Raw genomic sequence first — 24000 nt, forward strand, 5'->3', positions numbered from 1 at the left:
TCCTCTTTCCCAGCTCCCCTTTTGAATTTTGCATGCTACTAGACCAGCTTCCAACATCATAAAGCTCTGCTTCCACATCTGTCATCTGCTGGATAAAACAAAAGTTAGAAAGTAGAAACATACCTAAAATAAGCCCTCCTACAGAGGGCATTTTATCTGATTTGAAGGTCAGGATCATATTCATGAAATTAGACGTGTGCATGTGGGTACAACACTCCCACCAATGGCGTTCTTCAACTGCAATTTGGGATTGAAATCAACTGCTAAATATATAGGACCTATTGTCTGAAAATATTTTGTCATTTTCTGACAAACCTTCAGTTTACACTAAACTATATTTCTATTCCATTATGTAACAATATGTAAACACAACTATTTTTAATCATTTTCTGACAAAACTTCAGTTTACATTAAACTATATTTCTACTCCATTAAGTAACAATATGTAAGCACAGCTGTCTCTTTCTTTACTTTAAAAAATTAACAATTTTAGTTAACATTTGTGTATTTACAAACCTTGGCTTTTTGCTCCAGTATAAATTTTTCTCTCTCAATTTTCTGCTTCCTCCATTCACTATCTTCCATATTATCATCACTTCCTTCTTCATCTGATAATGTCTTAATTTCATCATTTTCCATCCTTTTATCAAGATTTTTCCACCTGCAATGAAAAAAGTTAGTTCTGGGGAAGAGAGGAGTAAAATTCTCAAGTTTTCAACTAGCAAAATATGCAGAAGATGCCAAACAGATTTTAAGAGCAGAAGAGAATGAGAAGCTGAATGATATTTCCATAATTAAGAAGATGGTGCAACAGGAGATACATAGGCTGAAAAAATTTGTCACCAGGACTAGATGAAATATATTCCAGAGTACTTAAAGAATGCAGAGGTTATCAGTGAACTGTTGGTTGCTGTCTTTAAAAAATCACTAGACTCAGGAGAGGTACCACTAATGTGGAGGCAGGCAAATGTAGTACATCTTTAAGGAAGGGGATAAAATGTTAAATGTCAGCTTAACTTCAATTGTAGGTAAAATAATAGTCAGTATTTGCAAGGAACATTATAGAACATTTAGATAAGTATAACTTGATAAATCAGTTGCAGCATGGCTTCATAAAGGGGAAGTCTTCCCTTACGAACTTGTTCAGTTTTTACAGTAAAGTTTACTAGTTGGCAGATAATGGAGATAATTATGACATCCTACACCTGGACTTTAGTAAAGCATTTGACAAACTACCCCATCAGCGGCTCCTGAGAAAGTTTAGGGTGCATAGGATAAATGGGAAGGTGTCAGGCTGGATAAGGTCATGGGTAGGTGACAGGCAACTAAGTTGTAATAAACAGCTATAAATCCAAGTGGGGTCAAGTAGTTTATGGGGTAACACAGGAATCAGCTTTAAAACCATTGTTGTTTTTAATATATATTAATGATTTGGAGAGTGGGATTATTAATGATGTTGGTAAATTTGCAGATGGCACAAAGATAGAAAGGTTAATTAGGTCAGATTTGGATGCCATGGCCTTGGAAGCACACTTAGAATGAACGAATGAACAGATGGCAAATGCAATTTAATATTAACAAATGTAAAGTACTAAGTATGGGTAGAACAAACCCACACACTACGTACACAATAAACAATGAACCTCTGCTAAGTTGAAGGAATGAAAAATATTTCAGTTATAGTTAGCTCTGATCTCCATTTAAGAAGAAAATGCAGAGACAAGATATTTGAATTCATTTTTAGAAGTGTTACAAGTAGAAATCTTGAATATTAAAGCTGTAGTTAGCCCTAGTCAGACTTCGTCCAGACTGCTGTATAGTTCTAGTCCCCATGTTATAAGAAGGATATAGGTCTACTGGAATCAGTACAAAGGAGAATGACTAAAAAAAATACAGGGAATGAGGGGTATTCATTATGAAACAACACTGAAACTGTAAATTTACATTCCTTGGAGAGATATATGTTAAGGGGAGACCTGATAGAAGTCTTTAAGTGGTATAGGGGCTATAACAAAGGAACGAAAGAAAAATTATCAGGATCAGTAATCAAGATGGAATAAGAAATAATGGGTTCAAGCTTGAAAAATTTAGGTTCTGGAAAAAGATAGGAAGGAACTGGCTTTCAAATAAAGTGGTAGGTGAGGCAATTCACAGCTGGGGATTCACACTGGTAACACTAACTGATGAACATGGAAGAGGAGGGCACTGTAGATACACCATAGAAAATGTATGTATCATCATTACAAAAATAGAGAAATGAGTTCACCTGAACTGTCTGCTGCGACCTTGGCCATGCAGCTCCCCATCTTCCAGGTACAGTTCCTGCAGCAGCCGCACTTCACGCTTGTCTGAATCCAAGAGGCTCCTTAGATGTGCCTTCCCAACCTAAAGAAAAAATTTTATTTCATAAGCATTTTTGCTATCAACTCTTCTAGAAATATTGCTAAGTTTCTAGTTAATGTGTAGCTGATTAGCATGTCTATGCATTACAATGACATTAAATATCTAACTAAATACGCATTAAGACTGTAATCAAGACTGTAATCAATTATTCAGTCACTAATTAAGTTACTCACCTGATCTCGCAGTACATTGCTATCAAAGTGCTCCCTATCACCTTCCATCTCCTCAAAGTCATCTTCACTCTCTTCAGCTTCATCATCAGAGTTCACTTCAGAGCCAGATAACTCAGCTTCATTTTCCAAGAATTCTGCTCTTATACCTCTGCAACATCAAATTTTATAAGTATAATAAATCGTATATATGAGGACTGGTTAGGAAAATAATAAATGAGTAAATTTTGTAGTATAATCAACTAAAAGCATGAAACTATCCTATCAGAATAATTTAATAAGATGATTGAGAAAGGACTGAGTGAACTAACTAACTGAAGAAGTTGCTTACCTCTTGCATTCAAAGGACTGACAGAATTGGCATGAAAAGAAGAGAATGAAGTATCCCTTACCAAAATTCAACAGTATATGATGAAAAGTTAGGTAATGCAGCAACTTAACACCAACTGAAGGAGTCAAAGTGGTAACATTAATTAATTACTCAAATGTGTGCATGTGTACACACACACACACACACACACACACACACACACACACACACACACACACACACACACACACACACACACACACACACACACACACCTTTAGGATTAATGTCAAGGATTTCCCCACCCCCAATGTACATTTTCAGTTTGTTGACTGCCTAAAGAATAAACCGTTTATTATTATTATTATTATTTTACACACACACACACACACACACACAAAATAAATAAAATAAAATAAAAATAAATAGATAAATAAATAAATAAATAAATAAAAAATAAATAAATAAAAAATAAAATAAAAAAATTAATTAATTAATTAATTAATTAATAAATAATAATAAATAAATTAAATTTTTAAAAACTTACCCTTTACCATTGTCTTTAAAACCAGTGAACACTGTCGTTGGTATTTCATTTTCTTCATCATCAAATGTTAATGGTTCTTGTGCATCTTCATCATCTGTTGACAACAAAAATTTTTATTCCAAGCAACCTTCATCTGAACATAATTTTCATGTGTTAAAAATGAGGCTGAACATAAACTCCATAGTAATGTTTACAGCAATCCTGTCATCACATGGAAAGCTGGGTGAAGGCAACCTACACTAAGGATCTCACTTCTGTATTATTTTTCCACTGTAAGACTTCTTCAGAAATAAGAATTAACATTGCAATAAGATGCAATTCAAGAAAAAAGGCAAATTCAGGATCCCTATATGAATACTTAACTGTTACATACCTGAAAATTCTATGACTCTTTTTCTCTTCCTTCTTCTCACAGTTCTACTTTTAATGTCTACTGAGTCTTCATCTTCAGAAGAATATATAATCATTTTGGGAGACAGATGACTTTCATTTTCAACTTTCTTGGTTTCACTTTCTTCTGGGGAGGGCTCTGCCTGGCTGTCTGTAGGCCTAATTGTTCAAAACATAAATGTAATCAATTCACTGATAAAAGCACTCAAACTTCTTGAATCTGAAACTGTATATTTAAAAATTAAGATGAAGTTAATTAGGTATATAATACCATTCATACATAATAGCATTCTCTGATGCTATTGTGAGTCCTGGAACACAAAATTATCTCAGTCAGTTTTAAAGAACATAATACATCTAAATATCCTACTTCACTGGAGGAATTTCATCAAACTATTCTCAAATTCTGTTTTTCAGACCTTGAATTCTGTTTTTCACACTAGAGGCACTTTCCAAATCACTTGTTTCAACTGGCTGGACTCACCTCCACCACACTAAACATCTACATGGTTTGTAAAAGGGAATGGAAACATAATATATTAACTGCAATGTAAAAAAAAAATTAAGAACGAGGCTTTTTCTTTTATCCTTAAAAATATTACCTATGAATATGGAATGCATTATTGAGTATACCAAACATTATTAATGTTTGCACCATAAAAGATAAAAATTTTAAAATTCAAATAAAAGGCTGTACATACATTGTGAATTTAGCTGTGCAGAGTCCAAGAAGTTCATCGTCATCAGGGTCATCCTGAGAGACAGGTAGTGTCTTGGGGCCATCCTGGGTATTTTTCAGCTGGTTGTTCTGTCCTTCTTTTGGACCAGCAAAGCGGCCTGAACACAAACCTAACAGTTCACTCATCTCCTGAGTAGGACTGATGTCCTCACACAGTGGTTCTGCCACTGCCTGGTCTGTGTGAAAAAATACTATTCAGTAAAACATTTCAAATGAGCTTATTGCATGTGAAATTACCTTTTAAGGCCCAAAATTTTTCAGAGTGAAATTCTAAAAGCTTGAAAATTCCAAGACTCCAAAATCCTAATATTTCTTCCTTGGATGTCATCTCACACCAAAGCTCCAATCTGAAACTAAATAATGACAGTAACAACCAAAAAAACTACTGTTTTATTGACCCACTTATCTGTTGCTAAAGAGGTCAATTAAAAAGACAAATAACTGTGAGTAGGTGAAACTTTTAAACTGGTGCAATGGATGGCAATGCATTCATATGGCACTGCATCAGTTCCACTTACCTGAAAACTGCCCAGTGCATAGCCCAATCAGTTCATCTTTATCTTGTGTGCCATCTATTCTGCTAAAGTCCAGATTGAGCTTTGCAAATGACCCATCTTCCTGATTAGATTCATGTGGCTGTGTACACTCCAAAGAGGAGAAATTAAGATCAACACCAGCTGGAGAAGCACAGATGGCCTCATTATTAAAAATGTCAACAGATTCTTCTGCAGGCAATGTAAGCTCTTGCTGTTTCTGAAAACAAAACAAGACTATAAGAATTAATACAAAAAGGCACAAAGATCTCTCAACAGCCTGAGTTTGATTGTAAGTAATGTAATGAAATGCAAGTACCAGTCACTCTACCAAATTAATATACATTCTTAACACCCAGTATCAGAAATGAGCAATCACAAAATGAGTATTTGCATTACCTTGGAGCTGCTGCTCAAGGTGCTAGTGAAGCTGTTTGACTTGTTCTTTGTGAGAGATAGAGGAAGTGCATTCTCAGCACTCAATTTCATGCCTCCTCCTGGTTGGTGTCCAGCAATTACTGACCCATACAGCTCAAAGCTTGAGTCAAAAGATGTAGTGCTCATGTCCTTATCCAAAGTCTCTCCTGCAAAGTCACAAACATACAAAAAATAGTTAAGGTGGAGACATTAGCTGTGGCAGCCCCTCACAAAAGAAGACAGTGGAGTGTGCTGCCATGAAGTAAAATACCTTCATAGTGCAATGCTGGTAGCAAAATAAAAGCACTTTCAACCACCTCTCAAATACTTCCATAACATCAACCTCTAAGGTTATTACCACACGAGTTATCTTATTCTTCATAAAATATTCAAAACTTGTCAAGTATCATAAACTATTCAAAACTTGTCTAATAACTTACCTTTCTTGCAGACCAAGGAAGACAGGTCATCTGTGTTTGAGCGAGACAAAGGATTGGACCCGGATTCTAATTCCTGAGTCGCATCCCAATTCAATGTTAGGTTTCCAACATCATCTTCCTCACTGTCATCATCTGCGCTTTTGATAATTCTCTTTCGTTTAGTGGTGGCTTCTGATGTATCATTCTCATTATCGCTGTCAGAGACTGGGCTGCAATGCACATTACATACTCACAACAAAAACATTATAGGGCTTTTGTAGCAAATATCTGAAGAAATCTAGACTGGGAAATAATCATCGTATAGCTCAGTGAGACTTAAAAAAATAGGCATCATAATTGCAATGGTTAACATAATTAACATGGATCATTTGTGATCAATAATTACTTGAATAGTTTCCATAGGAAAAGGTATTCAACTGTAATCTAAATAATGACATGTTTGCAGAGGCATGCTGGAGAGAGGCTGTCACAGAGGAACAACCTGATCTCCCAACACTACATTCCACTCTCACTCTCTGACCTTGGACAAAGGTAAGCTAATGTCCTTTATATTAAGACATGTGACCTTCTCACATGACTAAAGATAGATAAGTAGATGATGAAGGTAATACACTGTCCACAAATGTATCTATATAGGATAGAGAAGAAGTACAGTCCAGATCCTCAAAAGAAATCAAGGGAAATCATATGTAAGAGAAATTTTTGGTAACCCTGTCAGCATTATGAAATGTTACTTCTCATTACTACAAAGGAAAAGTATTTATATATCATAATGTATTCTTTCAGTTCTAACACAAGGAACATAAACCTATAGTCTTACAAAAACCATGGAACAAAAAACTTCAGAGCCAAAAGGAAAATAAAAAGGATAATGCTTGATGATACCAAATGATCAACATTTCTCTATGTAAGGAAGCTTACCCTGTTGCATCATCCAAGTCATTGGCCTCAGGCTCTGAATCCCCTTCATCCTCCTCTTCCTCTGCTTCATCATCCACATAGGCACTCTTCTCTCTCTTCTTGTCAACAATGGGCACATCATTCTCCTCAGGCTCAGATTCAGTCTCATAATCTGTTTCACTCTGGTCTGTTAATTCTGCCTCTTCATTTGGCAGATCATCATTCTGATAATCTGGAACCAAATTACATTCTTAGACAATAGCAGCATTTTAAAATTATCATTTCAAAACACCCCCTTCCCCCTGATTGCAAAGGTCACAATTCATTACCTGATATTACTCAGAATATACATTACACCACAACAGCTTTGTCACTTCATACACCAAATGAATGTAATTATCATCTCTGCTTCCTTTCAAAATACTGCACTTAACCAAACACCACTTCTTGACTCTTAACACAGTCTTTATCTTGTTTGTTATTTTAGACATAGCTATTATTCACCTATTTCAATTACTTCTTAATTCTGTATCAACAGAAAATTCCTTTAATTCCATATCTATGCCAGACTTTTAAAGGAATTTAGAAACCAGTGTGAGACTTGCATTATTTTTAGCAAATGACATAAATCTCTTCTGTTATGAACACCTTAACAGATGAGATCCATAGGCTTTAGGATCTTGTATGCAGACACAGACACTTGTATACCGAGATTTTTTACATAAATAGTCACTTTCTGTCCATCATCTCCAGCTTCCTTAGTAATTCATTCTTTCAAACAAAATTACTGTAAAATTGCAAAGTATGGCATTCTCACCTTCTGGTATCTCCTCTGTCTCCATAAATTGCTTCTCTTGGACTCTCTTCCGCCTGAGGATCTCCCGCTGCTCCCTGATCTTGGCCTGGAGAGCAGCCTTAAAGGAGGTGAAGCGGGAACCAGGCACAGCTTCTTTTGCCAGCTACAGAAAATTTAACATCACTTAACCCTTTCATTGCAATAACCAACAATTCACAGCACTAAAGGCACTATACAAGATCTTTGCAAGCACGTAGAGGAAAGAAAAGAGGGAATGAAACAGCTTTCCAGTGTCTATCCTATATCATGTTTAGAGATGGCAGAACAAAAAGAAACATATTGAGTGGTTTGTGATTAAGGCAAGGTGTCAAATAGCAGTCATAGTGTTAAATTGAGCAGTGAAAGCTTCTGACACCTGAAGTGTGCATGTTGCAGCTCGTTGCTTAATTATGAAATATGACAAACTGAAATAAGACTTGGTACAAACTTGTTCTTCCTTAGCATCAAGAGTCACTGACAAGGTAGAAGACACAAGACGTTCCCCTCCACAGCTATCCTCCTCTTTGCTAACAATGCTGTGGACCAAAGAAGAAACATTAAAAATTGGTCATAATGTAACATGTAGCAGTATGTCATAAAAACAATTATTGGCTGGTTTTGATGATTGTAAAGAGATGGACACTTCAAGTTTAATAATGTGATGTATGTATCACAATGAAGCTGGGGATCATAAAAACAAAAATAAGCTACAAGGTGGTAGAGAAAACCAAGATTTTGGGAGTGAAGATGAATATTTGAAGAGAAACCTGGCTATGGAAGAAAATATGTTCATGTGAGGAATCCTTGTAGCACCTATTTTGTATGATTATGAGGTATCAGTCTTAAATGCAATGTAAAAGAAAAATCATTGCTTACTTGAGATTTACATGCTGCTTCTCTGTTGGTTTTGGTGTGGCATCTGCGTGTCTTAGAAAGCGATTTATAAAGTCATTCATTCCAGAGTTTTGAGATGGAGTAGAACGTTCATCTAAATCAATAACATCATTCTTCTTCCCTGAGCTAAGTTTTGGAGTAACTGACATAATTTTTTTCAGCTCCTCTTCTGGTAACTTTGATGCTAGTAATCTCAATTTGGGTGTCACAAACTGTGCTGTGTTGCTATTAGGAGTTGTAAGTTGTGTTTTATCATCAGTAGGAGTTATAAATTGTGCTTTATCACTGGCAGGAGTTGTAAGTCGTGTTTTATCACTGCTAGGAGTTGCAAATTGTGCTTTATGACTACTGCTGCTCATGTCTTCCTTCATAACACTCAATGGCTCTTTTAATAGTCTCTCTTCTCTGTTATCTGAGCCTTCAGTATTAGCATTGGTCTCAATGCCTACATTTTTCAAGTCCTTATCTTCACAGTTCATATGTTCCATTAAAGGAGAACAGTTTTCAGTATCATGTAAGCCTTCATTGTCTCCAGACTGTGATATATCTGAGGAGCTGGAGTGCTCTCTAGATGTATTTTTCTCAGAAGCACCTAATCCTTCATCTTCTGAAGATACAACAGTGTCATTTTTCACAAGGAGAGGCTCAAAACCGCTTTCCTGTGATTCTGTTTCTTGTGTAGATGACTCATTGGAAGGTGCATTAAGGTCTGGAAGTGTATCATCAGTGACTGATTTCTCTGTGGCTGGCTTCCTCTCTGCCTCTGGTAGCACATTCTTCTTTTCTGGGTTTTCTGGTGTCCAATCAAGATCATCAGGATCCTCAGAATCTGAATCTGACTTGTAAAATTCATCAACTTGCTTCTTCTTTTCTTCCAACAATCTGCAAATTGTAAGTTAATTCAGCAAAATGGTATATATATATCATTATCAATAAAATAGTAGTCCAATGTGGTGCATGATTAAAGAAGAAAAAAGGTTATTATCAGGTTACAGCCTGGAATAAACTTTTTATTGATTGCTGAGATTTTTAAGAGTTGGTAATGCTACTGTTAGTGGTGCTGGTGGTAGAGATTAAAGATAAAAGTATGATAACCATATTTTTTTTAAACAATAAAAATAACTTAAGAATAGATTTAGTACAAATTCTTACTAGGGATAATGATTCTTCTAACAAAGCCTCTCCCTCAATAGATTCAATGAAGGGTGGAATCACTAGACTTAAGAGATGAAAGTACAAGACTTACTTTTTAAATCTTTATATCAGCACAAAGGAATCACAAAAATATACTCACTTGAGGATCTCCATATTACGCATTGTCATCTTGAGGCTCTGATTCTGTATTTTGGGAGGCATAGTTTGCTTTCTCCTATAGATAAAGACAAAAATTAAAAACAGTAAGATTTGTGTAACATGTGTCAAAAATTACATAATTATTCAAAAGTTACAATCTTTACTCAATCTGTACTTGTATCTCTATTACAAAGAAGTCTCATATCCCATACCTGGCCAGAAATTCAGCCAGGGTTCTTTGCTTGGGTCTGTGGTAGGGAAGAGAGACCCGGCTCTCCCTCACCATGCGCTGACTCTCACTGTGAATCTCCTTTAGCTCCTGTTGGGCTTGTTTGGCTTTATTCACCTGCAGAAGTTGTAAATGAAAACCTGAACTCGGGTGCATCAAGGTTACACATCACACTGATATTGTCAAAAATATTTAAGTCCCTCCACTGTACAAAATTCACAATAATGATTTCTTGCTATATGTTGTATAACTTTCATATAATAAGCCATGTGAATCCACAAAACCATTTAGCTTTTTTCCTTGAAGCTCTCCCAATTCCTCCTCCACATACACATGTATTTGAATTTAAGGAAAAAATGCCATTTGATGCCCTAAGGCTTGACTATGTTTTCAGGATACATAGGTAACTCAAAGAAGCCTGATCATGTTTTCAGGATGCATAACTCAATTTTGTTAGATTTTGAGTTTTCACATCACCTCACAGCAAATTCCATCCTTAATCCTAAAATATAATATCCTGCATTTTCAACACTTACAAGGAAACGTATCTCAGTGTACATGCACTTACAAAATGAATACAAATTATCTCAGATTAGTGTATATTACCTACTATATTAATACAAAGTACCTTCTTTTTTGCCTTAGGAGGAACTGCCCTCTCACTCTCTTGAAGGTCTGACGGGGAATGACTTCGTCTGTCACTCAGTGGTGGCTGGTCTTCATCAGAGAGCTCAGTGTCAAAGATGTCGGGATTGTAGCTAACCTTTGGAGGGCATTAAGAAAAGGTATTGTATGTCATAACAATAAGGCAATCATCACAGTTAATTGGATCTTTATTATGACTAAAGAATACATGACTTGTCATGTAAATGTTGAAGATTAAACAGTAGGCTTACTACTCTCAATATGGTGAACAACTATTTATCATTTCACTCTTAAATATGTTCCAGTTCACTTCCACATCCATCCTCTGAATCTAAATTTGAATAAGTAAATACATAAATAAAGAAAGAAATGTGTTGAAAATAGGTAAAAAAAATCAGCAACATTACCTTTGGTTTTCCTGCATCTGGCTTCTCACTGAACAAGAAACCGTCATCCTCACTTTCCGAGTCTGACCCAATAACTCTCGTCTTCCTCTGACCAATTCTGCCTTCATCCTCCACTGCATCACTAGTGACAGACATTCTTGGTGCATCATCTTCCTCCTCATCAGACAGTATAACCAGTTTGCATCTTCGAAAGGACAAATTCTGAGTAGAGTCATCCATCCCTTCCTCATCCATGTCATTCATTCTGTTCTCACTAATATTGGTTCTGCTGGCATCAGAAAGAGTGGCTTCTTCAGTCTTGCCATCATCTGGGTCTTGCCCTGGATACTGCTGAGCTATCATGCTCTCAGTTGATGTTTTGTCTTCAAACAGGTTATTTTGTGGCAGAGTATCAACACATTCCATGACTACACAGCAACATCAGTGCATTTGCTTCATTCAGTTGCTCTGACAAGAAAAAAATAGCAATGAACATTTGTCTAGCAGTTCATCATTACATTTCCAGTAATAAATAGTATGAATATGCTTAGAAAGAAAATGCAGACAGTTTTTGCTAGACTTAATTTTTTTTTTTTTTTTTTCTCAGGACCAGGCCTTTGAAATTTAAAAAAAAAAAAAAAAAAAAAAAATTGGGGAAACCTGTTCTTTAAACTATACATATAACCAACCATGGTTAAGTTAGGTTAGTGTAATTAAGGAAAGGGGGAGTGGGAGTGAAGCCCCAGTTTTCAGTATACAGCATCTCATCCTTAGATACATGATCATCTGTCTGGAAGATCCTAGAGGGGATAGTACCAAATCCCCCAACACAAAGAAGGGAAGGAATTCATAGACCCATCCTTGATTTCAAAGGACCTGGACAAGGAGGTTGTTGGACTCTCTTTCAAAGGATAAAAACTATCCAGGCAGAAGGCTTTAGTGCCATGAGACCAAGACTATTCAACTACCTCCCAAGAACCATCAGAAATCTGTCTGGATGCAGCACAGAAGCTTTCAAGAGGAGGCTGGATAAATTCCTGGAAGACATTCCAGATGAGCTTCCTATACCACACAGCCCAACCACCAGAGGGTTTGAGTCAAATTCCAACTAGATCAATACTAGTGAATGAGCTTCCTATACCACACAGCCCAACCACCAGAGGGGTTGGGTCAAATTCCATACTAGATCAATACTAGTATGTAAAGTGTGGAAGCAGAGGACCCTCAGGTTGAAAGTGGTGAATACCACTTAACCAACGGCAAATCAAGACTAGACTTTTAATGAATGTCCAAATTTAGCATACTTTGGCCTCTCCACTCCAAAACTCCACTTTTCCAACAGGTCCCCCAAGCTTACTTGCCTTGGTGAGGGGCAGCAATAGAATGCATAAGGACCTGCTACTTTTAAGATTTATCAGAATATAGAGTATATGGAATACGGGATGAGTAAAAAGTAGTAGAGTAAAATAAACAAAAATGTGTAATTTTGATAGGATGAGTTACACACACACACACATACTTTCGGTTATCTCAGAATGTTATATTTGAAAAATGTTGCATGTTACACTAATTCACTATTCTCAAGAAATATATACACTACACAAAGTGGCAACTAAAACCCATTGTCACCTGTTAATTTCCTACACGACGTACGCTTAATACAATGAATAACCTCATTAACAAGCCCGTGAAAGTCAAAGATAACCCACATGCTGGTATATATAATCATTCAAATTTATTATAACATAGTTTTAGTGGAAATTGTCAACTTACAGTACGTGATTCCTCTTCCCTCTCTCGTCCCTTTTGGCGCGAACTGTGTGTTTACATCCACGACCTGCTGCTTGGTTCTCTTCAGTCTTCTGCGCTATTACTATGGATTTCGATATTATAATGTAGTGTAATATTTCATGGATTTCGTGAAAGCGTGGTTGTTTTAAATTTTTACTGTGACCTTGAAAATATTGTTTATTATTATTTTTACTTCTACTACTACTACTACTACTACTACTACTACTACTACTACTTGATTTCAAGTTGCAGCAGACCTTTCCAGAAATTTGAATTTTCACAAGGCTGTTTGATTTAAAGGTGTCTTGTTAATGTGCCATGGTGTAATCAACTATGAGTTAACAATACTATAAGTACGACTGATCTTGTGCATATATATTTTTAGTAGTAGTAGTAGCAGTAGTAGTAGTAGCATCAATCAACTGTTTATTTCCTCCTTGCAGAGATTTAAGAGAAGCTGGACTAGACGGAAGAAGACACTGCTCATGCTGGAACTTGTCTAAAAAAGAAAGAGCGGAGATGGGCGGGGAGACAAGGTAGCACACGAAGCAGGAGATTTGAACTTGTGAACTGTCACTGCCACTTTCTTCTTAGTGAGTAGGTGTTTCGATATCTGCTTAATGTAATATTGCCGCTATAACCGAAAAAAAATCATGTAACCACGTCCTAATCGAGGAATCCCAGACACTGTGGCAAGGTTTCATCCAAGACGTGGAAACTCTCTGCCATCAGTAAGGAATATACGTAAACGAAGAGTAATTAAATGCCTGTAGCAATTGGTAAACAGGCGTCAGCTTCATGATGGCGTCAGTTTTTTTTTTTTTTTTTTTTTTTTTGGGGGGGGGGGGGCTGGGTTTCCTTAGGTGTTGTCGCCATGCGTGAGTCTCCTCCGTTTGTTTCTGTTCCTTGTAACTCCCAGCAGCAGTTCTGTCCTCGATCTTACTCTCTTCCCTCAACTTTTTTTTTTTTTTTTTCCATGCTCTTTTAGTCGTTTCTTGGACAATCGTATCTAGCTATACTGGACAAACAGACAATGTGTATTGCCACTGTGTCTAGCTAGAATGATGAGATGACCTGCTCATTGTTATCGCACTTTCCGTAGTCTCAGATATTAAACCAGTTGATACATTCACTAGGTCTCCACTCTTTGGTACTGGGGAGCACATATGTAGGTTTCTTCATTCAAGCGCAGCACACCCAGTTGAAGTGCATAGAAGTTGTTTTGTAAAGCGCAGAGATGGAAATTTGCCCCTCAATGAGATTGAAGCCTCAATCTACTAAAGCCTGGTAATGTTAAAGGCGCGGTCACACGAGCATTTAATGGATTCTTAATCTAAATTGATTATCTTTATTAAAGAAAAAGCATACCTTCATCCGTAAGGCACAAAAAAAAAAAAAAAAAATCTGTAGGTAGCATTAATCCAAATGTTTATTAGAAGGGAAAGGTTGTATCATCCAAGTTGAGGAAAGTGTTGAGGTACTTCTGAATGAAAAAAATTAGAATGTGACAATTTTGTCACAGTGACAGGCTCATATCCCGTAGTGTACAGAAGTAGGAATTAGTGATTTGGAGGAAGAGAGATAGTGTTTTGTGGATGCAGGGAATTATTGCTGTAGTTGTTGAATGGTTATTTGCTGTTTTTTTTTTTTTCTTTGATAATGTGGCATATATATATATATATATATATATATATATATATATATATATATATATATATATATATATATATATATATATATATATATATATATATGTTACAGTCAATACCTGAATCCAGACAATTTGTAAAGTGACTTATTTTTTCAGGCAATTTGTGAACTGCCTGGTTAGGTTAGGTTAGGTTAGGTTAGGTTAGGTTAGGTTAGGTTATAACCTAACCTAACCTAACCTAACCTAACCAGGCAGTTCACAAATTGCCTGAAAAAATAAGTCACTTTACAAATTGTCTGGATTCAGGTATTGACTGTAACATATATATATATATATATATATATATATATATATATATATATATATATATATATATATATATATATATATATATATATATATATATATATATATAACGTCCATTAACAAACTCCTGACGCTTTTTTTGTTTGTTTGTTTGTTTTGCAAGGTGGTTGGATACAGCCAGCACACAGCATAGTAAAGACGCACCTGCGATAGTGCAAGACAAACGGGGATGAGAATTCAAGTTAATCTCTATACTGTGTGATACTGATTGAGTATACTGAAATCAACATGATTAGGTGAATGTACAGTATGCATTGTGAGGGTGTGTAGCTTTTATGTGTAGATTTACAAATTGTGAAAATCGGATTAAGAGAAAGGAAACACCTTCAAAAAACAGATCTTATCATGAATTTCAATTATCTTATTTTTGGAAGCATGAATATTGAATACTACCTATATTGCATAGTTTTTGAAAACACTGAATATTATCTATCACTTCACTTGTATATTTTTTTGTTTTCTGCACTTCTGTAAATTCTATTTTACTGAAGTAGGTATTTTTTTTTAAATGTTCTTGTCATCACGTCTAGGATGAAACCCAAACAAAAATCAGGGTTTTTATGCATATTTTTGTCGTTTATTCACCGAGTTTAGGTTTCCATGCTTTTTATTTTTTTTTTTTTTTTACCTACAAAATTTGGGTTTTTATGAAAATTTTTTTCCAAAAGGGTGATTTTTTTTTTTTTTCAAGTATGGGATTTTTACTTATTACAACTAAAACTAAATTAACACACCTACCTAATGGGGACATCGTTGATTTTCCACCCAATCCTCAAGACATGTATGATGTGGATATTACTGTAAAAATCTCGAGACGACAATCTGAGGTGGAGAAACATTTCAAAATCAGTAACCTACAGCAAGTAATAAAGTATGATACTTCTTCATTAACAAAGAATAACCACTTTAAAAACACTTTATTGTGCTCATCTTATTTACATGGAATCTTAAGTACCAACAAACTTGGAACAACAAAGATCCCTTTACAAGAGCCATATAATTTCCCAAAGGGATACAAGTATGAGATTCAGGAGGATGATATCTTCTCATTCTCCCTCTTGTAATGTTACCATGAAGCAGGACAGAGGTTCTTTAACAGGCAGGATATACTGGTTAGGTTTCTCCTTAGTTCCCTTTCCAGTATTTGCAACACCTGTAACAAAAAAAAAAAAAAAAACCTAGGTAAAAGTAATTTGCTTGTGATACCACCATGTCCTAGCTACCCTATTGAAGACAAATGGTCTTATGGTCTTATAGTAGTATATATGTATGGTATGTAGTTTATCAGCTCTCAACTGGGCAGGTGGAGTTAAAGAAGGAAGATGGGGCTTATGGCTCAACTGTTAAAGCATTTATTATTATTATTATTATTATTAATGTATGTAGTTTATCAGCTCTCAACTGGGCAGGTGGAGTTAAAGAAGGAAGATGGGGCTTATGGCTCAACTGTTAAAGCATTTATTATTATTATTATTATTATTATTTTTATGCTCAACTTTTGAGCTATAGAAAATTTGACACTAATTAATAACATCTTGAGTTGTAAAGAGGTTCTCAGTGTTACATACATCTCATACCTTGCATCTCGTGTGGATCTGTCTTCTCTCCCCTCCCAAATACAGTAAAATCCATCTCATCCGGCATTCGAGTATCCAGCAGCTTCAAGTATCCAGCACATTTTTCCCCGAGCCTTAAAATCAAAGTGAAAGGCATGGACGTAAGTACTTTAGCTACTATGAGTGCTTGTGTGCGTTTTGGAAGGCAGGAGGCTAACCCGACAGTTGCAATGCACGAACAGGTAGTCAACCATCTCTAACATCAGAAAGGCAGTGGAAACCCACTAAAACATTTTAGTGGAAGTAAATGACTTTAAAACAGTGGAAAAGGTACACAGGGATGTAAAACCTAATGCCTCACTGACAATATGAAGAACACAAACAAGTCAAGCCTGGTACGAACAACTCCCAAGGACGACACACCTGGAGATGAACAGCAGGTGCAGTGAAGTACATCAGGTGAAGCCAGCAGTGTATTTATTTTAAGGCAGCATACACTGATCACAGCTCTGCAACAAACACATAATTAACAAATGTAAACAACCATTTAAAACAAACCAATTTTGTTCTCGTAACTTTAGTTGCATAGTGCATTTAATCTTTAGTTGCATAGTGCATTTAATAAGTAATAAAGCATTACTAAGGAAAGCCTTATTCTAATAATTACCTAGAGGAAGATACACGAGGTCAATGATTATTGTCTCAGTTAAACTACTGTCTCACCAGGTGGTGAGGTATGTTATGTATAAGCATATATCTATAGGGTAAATTGAAGAAGCTTATTAACTGTCATCAGGATATGGTGGGCAAGTATATTTATTTGTATTGTTATTATAGTTCATTATAATACACCAGGTATTTCACTTTCAATGAGGCCACTGATTGTCTCTTACAGTTAACTGTCTCACCAGGTAGTGAGGTACGTTATATATCTATAGGGTAAATTGAAGCTTATTAATTGTCACATCAGGATGAGAGGCAAGTATATTTGTATTTTCATGACAATACAAAGGGTATTTCACTTTTAACGGTAGGCAAGTATATTTGCTTTGTTCATGACAATACACTGGGTATTTCACTTAACAGGTTGTAAAGCACGTTGTTTATCTTTAAAATGAGGTTCATACGAGTTCAGTGCAGTGCACCAAGAATTTCACATGCTTCACACTTGTGCAGCCTAACCAACAACTTCACACGAAAACATCTAAGAACATTACTCTTATCTTGTACTGTACACACTTTCACGACCTTAGAAAAAATTAGTTGTTTTAGTTATTCTTTCCACTTTTTCTCATTCATACGGTCTCAGGTATTTAAACACGGTCCTCATTTTTACAGCAAGTATTCCTCTTTCACATACCCTGTATTATGAAAAGTTTTGATCTCTCATTAGGATTAGGAATGTTTTCAAGGGTCACAGATGAAATGTCAAGCTCTCATGGGCATATTTTTCAACTAATAATACAGAACATTTGTTACTTTACCTATAGAATCATGTGAACACCGAAGTGTAAGTAAACCTTGCTAACAGCAGCGACGGGCGTTCACTCGTAAGCACAAGCGAATAATCTAATGAATACCGCAGTACTTTCTACCTAATATAATTGTTCATATATAGCGTGTGCATACTTTTCGAAGCTTCTCAAAATTCAGTCAAGATAGTATGAAGCAGAAGAATTGGGTAAACTAACAAGTCAAGTCTAGTGCGAACAACTCCCAAGGACAGACCTAGAGAAGGGAGCAGCAGGCACAGTGAAGCATAATAATAACCATAATTAACAACTGTACACAAATGGTTAATGACATACTTAACTACCAATCATGACACTCATAACTTTAGTTGCATAGTGTATTCAATAAAGTAACAATGCATTACTACAGAAACCCTCTTGTAAACATTTTCTCACTTTCTCACCAGTTGAGGAAGTACACTATGTATGATCATATCTATAGGGTAAATTGAAGACGCTTATTAACTCTCAGATCAGGATATGTTTATATTGTTATAGTTCATAACACTATATTGGGCCCAGACTAACTTAGTACTGTACTTGGGGTATTGGCTATTTTTTTTTTTTTTTTTTTTTTTTTTTTTGCCTTCATTATTCCACATTTATGAGTTGTTATATATGTAACGACTTTTTTAATGGCTTTCGATTTGATGATGCAACAACGACACTGTATATCTTCCAGTACACTTGGCAACGCGTATAGGCCGTGCGACATTGGGGAGCGTTTCCCGTGTCCTTGACGCATGAATCGCCTAGACCGCGCCCTGCTAATCACGGTCAGTGGTAACTTCAGGTCACTCCGGGGTTGAGGTGACAACTGCGCGGAGAGGTACAGCCAATACCCTGAATACCAAGTTAGTCTAGTTCCACTATATATATTTCATTTTCAACAGGTTGTAAAGCACGTTATTTATCTTAAAAATAATAATAATAAATAAATAAATTCATACGAGTTCAGTGGCAGTGCACCAAGAAATCCGCAGTTAATATAAATATCACAGAAGAAAAACAACTTCACACCAGCGCAGCCTAACCACTTCACACGAAGGCGTCTACGACGACGACACTTCCCTTGCACACTCCTTCAAGTCTTTGAAAGAAATGAGTTCGTTCGTTTAATTCCTCTTCCCACTTTTCCTCTCCTCGCCCCCCCCCCCTCCCAACACTCCCCTCTCTCGGCTTACTGTAATGACCTTCAACAACCATTGTTCCGCAAGTATTGTTGTTCTAAAACATTCGGAGAAAAAGCTTTTTCCGATGTTATATGAGACACTAAGTAATGTATATAGAAGAAAACAAACCTGGAGAAATATTACGGTACATGAGATGTTAATATATACATTATACATGCATATACATACATACTCCACTTCTGCACACTTGATTTCCAATCTTTCATTCTTACTCTTTCTGGTATTTCAACACTGTCCTCTCATTTATACCGTATTATGAAACGCTTTGATCTCTCATCAGGACTATTTTCAAGGGTCACAGAGATGATAAATCAAGCTCTCATGGACATATATCCCAACTGATGATGCAGAACATTAATCACATTACCTATAGAATCATGCAAATACCGAATTTTAGCTAGACCTTGCTAACAGCAGTCAAAGTAAGATGCGAAACATTCGATCCTGTGTAAAGTAAATACTAATCTGACACGAACAATGGACACAGATAGTGTTTAGTTTTGTTCCGTGATGAACAAGGTTTCGAAAATGTGATGGGCGTTCACTCGTAACAATCTGACAAGCGAATAATCTGACGAATACTCGCAGTACTTTCTACATTGTATAATTGTTCATATATAGCGTGTACATACATTTCAAAGCTTGTGTCAAGCGTTAAAAATTCACTCAAGATTGTACGAAGCTGAAGAATCTGGCAAACTACTGCTACTACTACTACTACTACTACTACTACTACTACTAATAATAATAATAATAATAATAATAATAAAGGCATAATTTAAATAGCATTTTATCTTATGATGTGACGTTTGTTCTCTGTCGTTCATTTGTTTCTTCGTGAACATGTTAATTGTCTCTGTCTTCATCACACATGGCTATAAATTCCATTTGTTATCATCTTTATAGCTCTATTCAACCTCATTTTGAGACTATCGAATGTCCGTGCAATGGTAGGTGTTTCATTCATTTAAACCTTGTGAATAAGTTTTTGCCGATCTCCTTGAACCTAATTATACATAGCCTAACCATTCATGCCATTCATTACTACTTGGGAACATTCCAAGAAACATGGGAAGAACAAAAACATGTCTCCTCACTTTAGATCGAACTAGTGACTTTCTTATAACTGTTTTCATTACAGCACTGCAGTATAGTTCCCGGCACCTCATCGAGAACTTTGTTCTATAAGCTTGATATTACCTGAATTATGATTTTTGTAAGTAAACAAATAAATAAAAGAGTATCCATTCAGGAAGATATGGGTTGTCCAAAATAAGTAAAGCTAGTGTTCCTGGAGATGATGCTAAGGCTATAACTTTCGCATTGTTTTCATTTGTATTGAGAGAGAGAGAGAGAGAGAGAGAGAGAGAGAGAGAGAGAGAGAGAGAGAGAGAGAGAGAGAGAGAGAGAGAGAGAGAGAGAGCCATTTCTTACAGCCATCATGAGACTGCATTTGTTTCTCTCCATATACAAACTCCACTTTTGCACACTTCATCTCCTTCCATCTTTCATCCCTACTCTCTCAGGTATTTCAACACTGTCCTCATTTTTATAGCAAGTATTCCTCTCTCACATACCCTGTGGCCTGAATTGTAAGTGAAGTTAACCTGAGGTGCCAAATTCTAAGACTGCCATAAAATCCACCAAAGATCAAGTGGTGATCAGCTTGGAATGACAGTTTTGATGGTCTTGGAATTTACTGTGGCACAAAGTCCATGCACTTGTCTCCATCTCTGTACAGGTGACCTCCACACCTGGTAATGGGAGGCTACCTGAGCTTGATTACAGTTAGCCAACAGTGGAGCCATGCTGAACAGCTTCCTTCACAGATATCTGAAATAAATAATAGCAACATGTAATTCTAACTTTTTTTTTTTTTCAATGTAAAGGGGGGTACTAGCCAAGGGCAACAAAAAATTATAAAAAAAGCAGACTCATTTAGGTGTCATACCATAAAGAGAAAGAGCCAAAAGGATTATCCAAAGTTAAAGTGTCTTGAGACCTGGAAAGAGTTCATGTTATAGGAAGGGAAAAATTCAGAAGCAGGCCAGAGTTTACCACTGAAATGGATGAAGGATTGTGAATACTGGTTAATTTTTGCACTATGGAGGTGGACAGAATACAGGTAAGACAAAATATTCTTGTGCAGCAAAGCCACATGAGGAGGGGAGGCATGCAGTTAGCAGGATCAGAAGACCAGTTAGTATGAAAATACCAGCATAAGGTAGCATGAGATACAACAGTGCAGCATGAATTGATAAGATAAAAGGTCCTTTTTTTTTTTCTTTCATTAAAACTGCTTTATGCATTAAAAAATATTAAAATTTACAATAGACTTACCCCACCCCTCTCTCTCTCTCTCTCTCTCTCTCTCTCTCTCTCTCTCTCTCTCTCTCTCTCTCTCTCTCTGATATTCACAAGGTAGCAAGGTTTATGGCAAACTTGCAGCTTGAAACTTCAGTTTAACTTCATAAGTTACAATACTGCAACTGAATATGTGAAGAGAATGGGAGATGTTGGACTAACTGAAAAGAGGAAGTAAGGTCAAGTTATAGGGTAGATTTAAAAAAATAAATAAATAAATCCACAAGCTGGAAATAAGCAGCTGAAACTGAAAAGGAGCTGATGGTGGAAGACAGATGAGAGCAGGCTGCACAGGAAATAAAGTAGGGCGAAGTCAGATGCAAGATGAGATCTGAATGAAGAAACCTGAACAGCATGAACCTTGTGAAGATTGTAGAGTAAATATATATATATATATATATATATATATATATATATATATATATATATATATATATATATATATATATATATATATATATAATGCAAACTGTAGAGAACTTCAAGTGCCGGCAAGAATCTGAAATTTAAGGACCTGCAAAGAAAAGATCACTATTTGATAGCAATGTAAGGTGATTGAGGAAACTATACTAATCTGTGACAAAAAGTGTCCAGAAAGATTTGGTAATGCAACATATGACACTTTACTTCACATTATGCTTTAAATTTGAACTTCTTATATTCCAAGCCACTTATTCAAAAAGTTTACAAACAAAAGACCATTCAATAACCATGACAGAACAATTCTGAAGACTAATTCCTGGGGCTGCTTCACTTGTGTAATAGCCCTAATAAGGGTTGGTTTTCAAGATTCCAATTCAGTTTTGAAAAAGTCCTGTCAAGTTGTCAAGACTGAAGCACAGCAATTAGCTCAACTTGCAAGGTCAAGAGATCATAAAAAAAAAAAAAAAAAAAAAAAAAAAACGGCGAGGTAATAAAATCTGTTTGTGTATGATCACAGACGCCGGTGGCGAAGCAGCAGTTGTCAACACCATTTTTTTTTTTTTCTCTCTCAGCCCTCGTAACTAAGGTGAACAGTTTTATATAAACTAACATGACCATACTTGGTAACTATTTGTGATTTTCACAATCATAAAATACTAGACAAACACTAAGTTCGGCATCATAGCAATAGTAAACTGAATCACGCAATTATAAACTTGTTCTCTACACTATTACCCTAATGTTATACACAAAAAATATTCCACTGCTTGCAAAATTCGAGGTCTTGCCACAAGTTTTAAATGTCTCAGACACTGGCTTGCAAATCTACAATTCTACGGTTAAATAAAACTAAGGATACCTCTTATCTCCAAGGATGAACCACGGCAACATCACACGGGCAGATGGCTGGCCAGTACTCACTATACAGCTTCCTGGGTTCCCGCGCTACTCCTCTCTGGTGGCTGGCCGGCTGCTCATGCGCCGGCAGGGATAAACGTTGCCGAGTACAGTTTATATTTATTATCAGCGTAAATGTTTATTCTAATTCATCATGCTCCACATGTCGCAACAAGTGATAGCATAAGATCACATCATACATGAATACATATTCTGAGGTCGCTGCCAATCTCCATACAAGAATGTCATCCTATTTCCCTTTGGTAAAACTTGGTGGCGGGCTTTACAAACATACAGGAGACATGGAGGAGAGACAGACAAAGATGGATATGATCTTGGGATGGGGAGGGAGGAGGGGGTTGCAAAGTGAAGAAACAATATCAAAAGAAAAAAAAAAAGTGGAAAAGAGTTGCAAATTGTCCCTAACTCAGACATTTGAGAGGCAAAATAGAAGGCTGTTTGAACACGAACGTTTTTTTGCCGCTGCGGCAGCCCCCCAGCACCACCACCCCTCCCCACAACCCATGCGGTCACGGCTGATGTCTGCCACAGTGGTCTCTCTCTCTCTCTCTCTCTCTCTCTCTCTCTCTCTCTTATTAATATGCAATGACCAATTTCAGCCGCTCCGGTCCCTTGGTGCACCATTATCTCTTCATGATGAAGGACGTAATTATGTGTACTACGTCTTGATGAACAAGGTCATGAAATAAATAAATAAAAATAAGTGTGTGTGTGTGTGTGTGTGTGTGTGTGTGTGTGTGTGTGTGTGTAACACTAGCAATTCACAATACAATAATATATATATATATATATATATATATATATATATATATATATATATATATATATATATATATATATATATATATATATATATATATATTATTGCATGGATGATTTTCCATGCATGAACTTGTTTCTGCCAATTTTGTATAATGTAGTATCCCGATTTACTTTTTTTTTTTTTTCGTGAATCATACATCGACATTGGTGAAGCGTCGCTGTTTGAAGAGTGCGATGTTGGTGAGCGTATTGGGACATCAGGTGAGGGTAAGGATGGTGGGCATGTATCACAATTGTTTCCAAATGTAGATGCTGAGGTATGGGGGTACATCAC

General features: G+C 36.2%; 1 protein-coding gene and 1 long non-coding RNA gene across 4 annotated transcripts in view; one reads left to right on the forward strand and one right to left on the reverse strand.

Annotated features, from left to right (window-relative positions):
• Window positions 1–13097, reverse strand: part of LOC135106911 (claspin-like) — a 14185-nt gene extending 1088 nt beyond the window's left edge. The window contains exons 1-19 of one of the 2 annotated variants that reach the window (XM_064016334.1): window positions 12905–13097; window positions 11153–11599; window positions 10729–10863; window positions 10084–10217; window positions 9873–9947; window positions 8561–9460; window positions 8133–8220; window positions 7667–7808; window positions 6871–7081; window positions 5950–6158; window positions 5492–5676; window positions 5078–5312; window positions 4522–4735; window positions 3804–3979; window positions 3431–3524; window positions 2577–2724; window positions 2267–2385; window positions 517–661; window positions 1–88 (exon numbers count right to left, since the gene is read on the reverse strand). The exon at window positions 1–88 is cut by the window's left edge and continues 29 nt beyond it. In XM_064016334.1, the coding sequence (XP_063872404.1) occupies window positions 1–88; window positions 517–661; window positions 2267–2385; window positions 2577–2724; window positions 3431–3524; window positions 3804–3979; window positions 4522–4735; window positions 5078–5312; window positions 5492–5676; window positions 5950–6158; window positions 6871–7081; window positions 7667–7808; window positions 8133–8220; window positions 8561–9460; window positions 9873–9947; window positions 10084–10217; window positions 10729–10863; window positions 11153–11557 (3703 nt within the window). In that variant the 5' untranslated portion in view covers window positions 11558–11599; window positions 12905–13097. The remainder of the gene's footprint in view (window positions 89–516; window positions 662–2266; window positions 2386–2576; window positions 2725–3430; window positions 3525–3803; window positions 3980–4521; window positions 4736–5077; window positions 5313–5491; window positions 5677–5949; window positions 6159–6870; window positions 7082–7666; window positions 7809–8132; window positions 8221–8560; window positions 9461–9872; window positions 9948–10083; window positions 10218–10728; window positions 10864–11152; window positions 11600–12904) is intronic. The other variant, XM_064016335.1, reaches the window with a different exon arrangement.
• Window positions 1–13500, forward strand: part of LOC135106912 (uncharacterized) — an 84684-nt gene extending 71184 nt beyond the window's left edge. For both annotated transcript variants that reach the window (XR_010271501.1, XR_010271500.1), the window contains 3 exons: window positions 6395–6480; window positions 10746–10885; window positions 13366–13500. This is a non-coding gene — a long non-coding RNA (uncharacterized LOC135106912). The remainder of the gene's footprint in view (window positions 1–6394; window positions 6481–10745; window positions 10886–13365) is intronic.
• The last annotated feature ends 10500 nt before the right edge of the window (window positions 13501–24000 follow it).

Source organism: Scylla paramamosain, chromosome 14 (genome assembly GCF_035594125.1).
Source record: "Scylla paramamosain isolate STU-SP2022 chromosome 14, ASM3559412v1, whole genome shotgun sequence".
NCBI classification, from domain to species: Eukaryota; Metazoa; Arthropoda; class Malacostraca; order Decapoda; family Portunidae; genus Scylla; species Scylla paramamosain.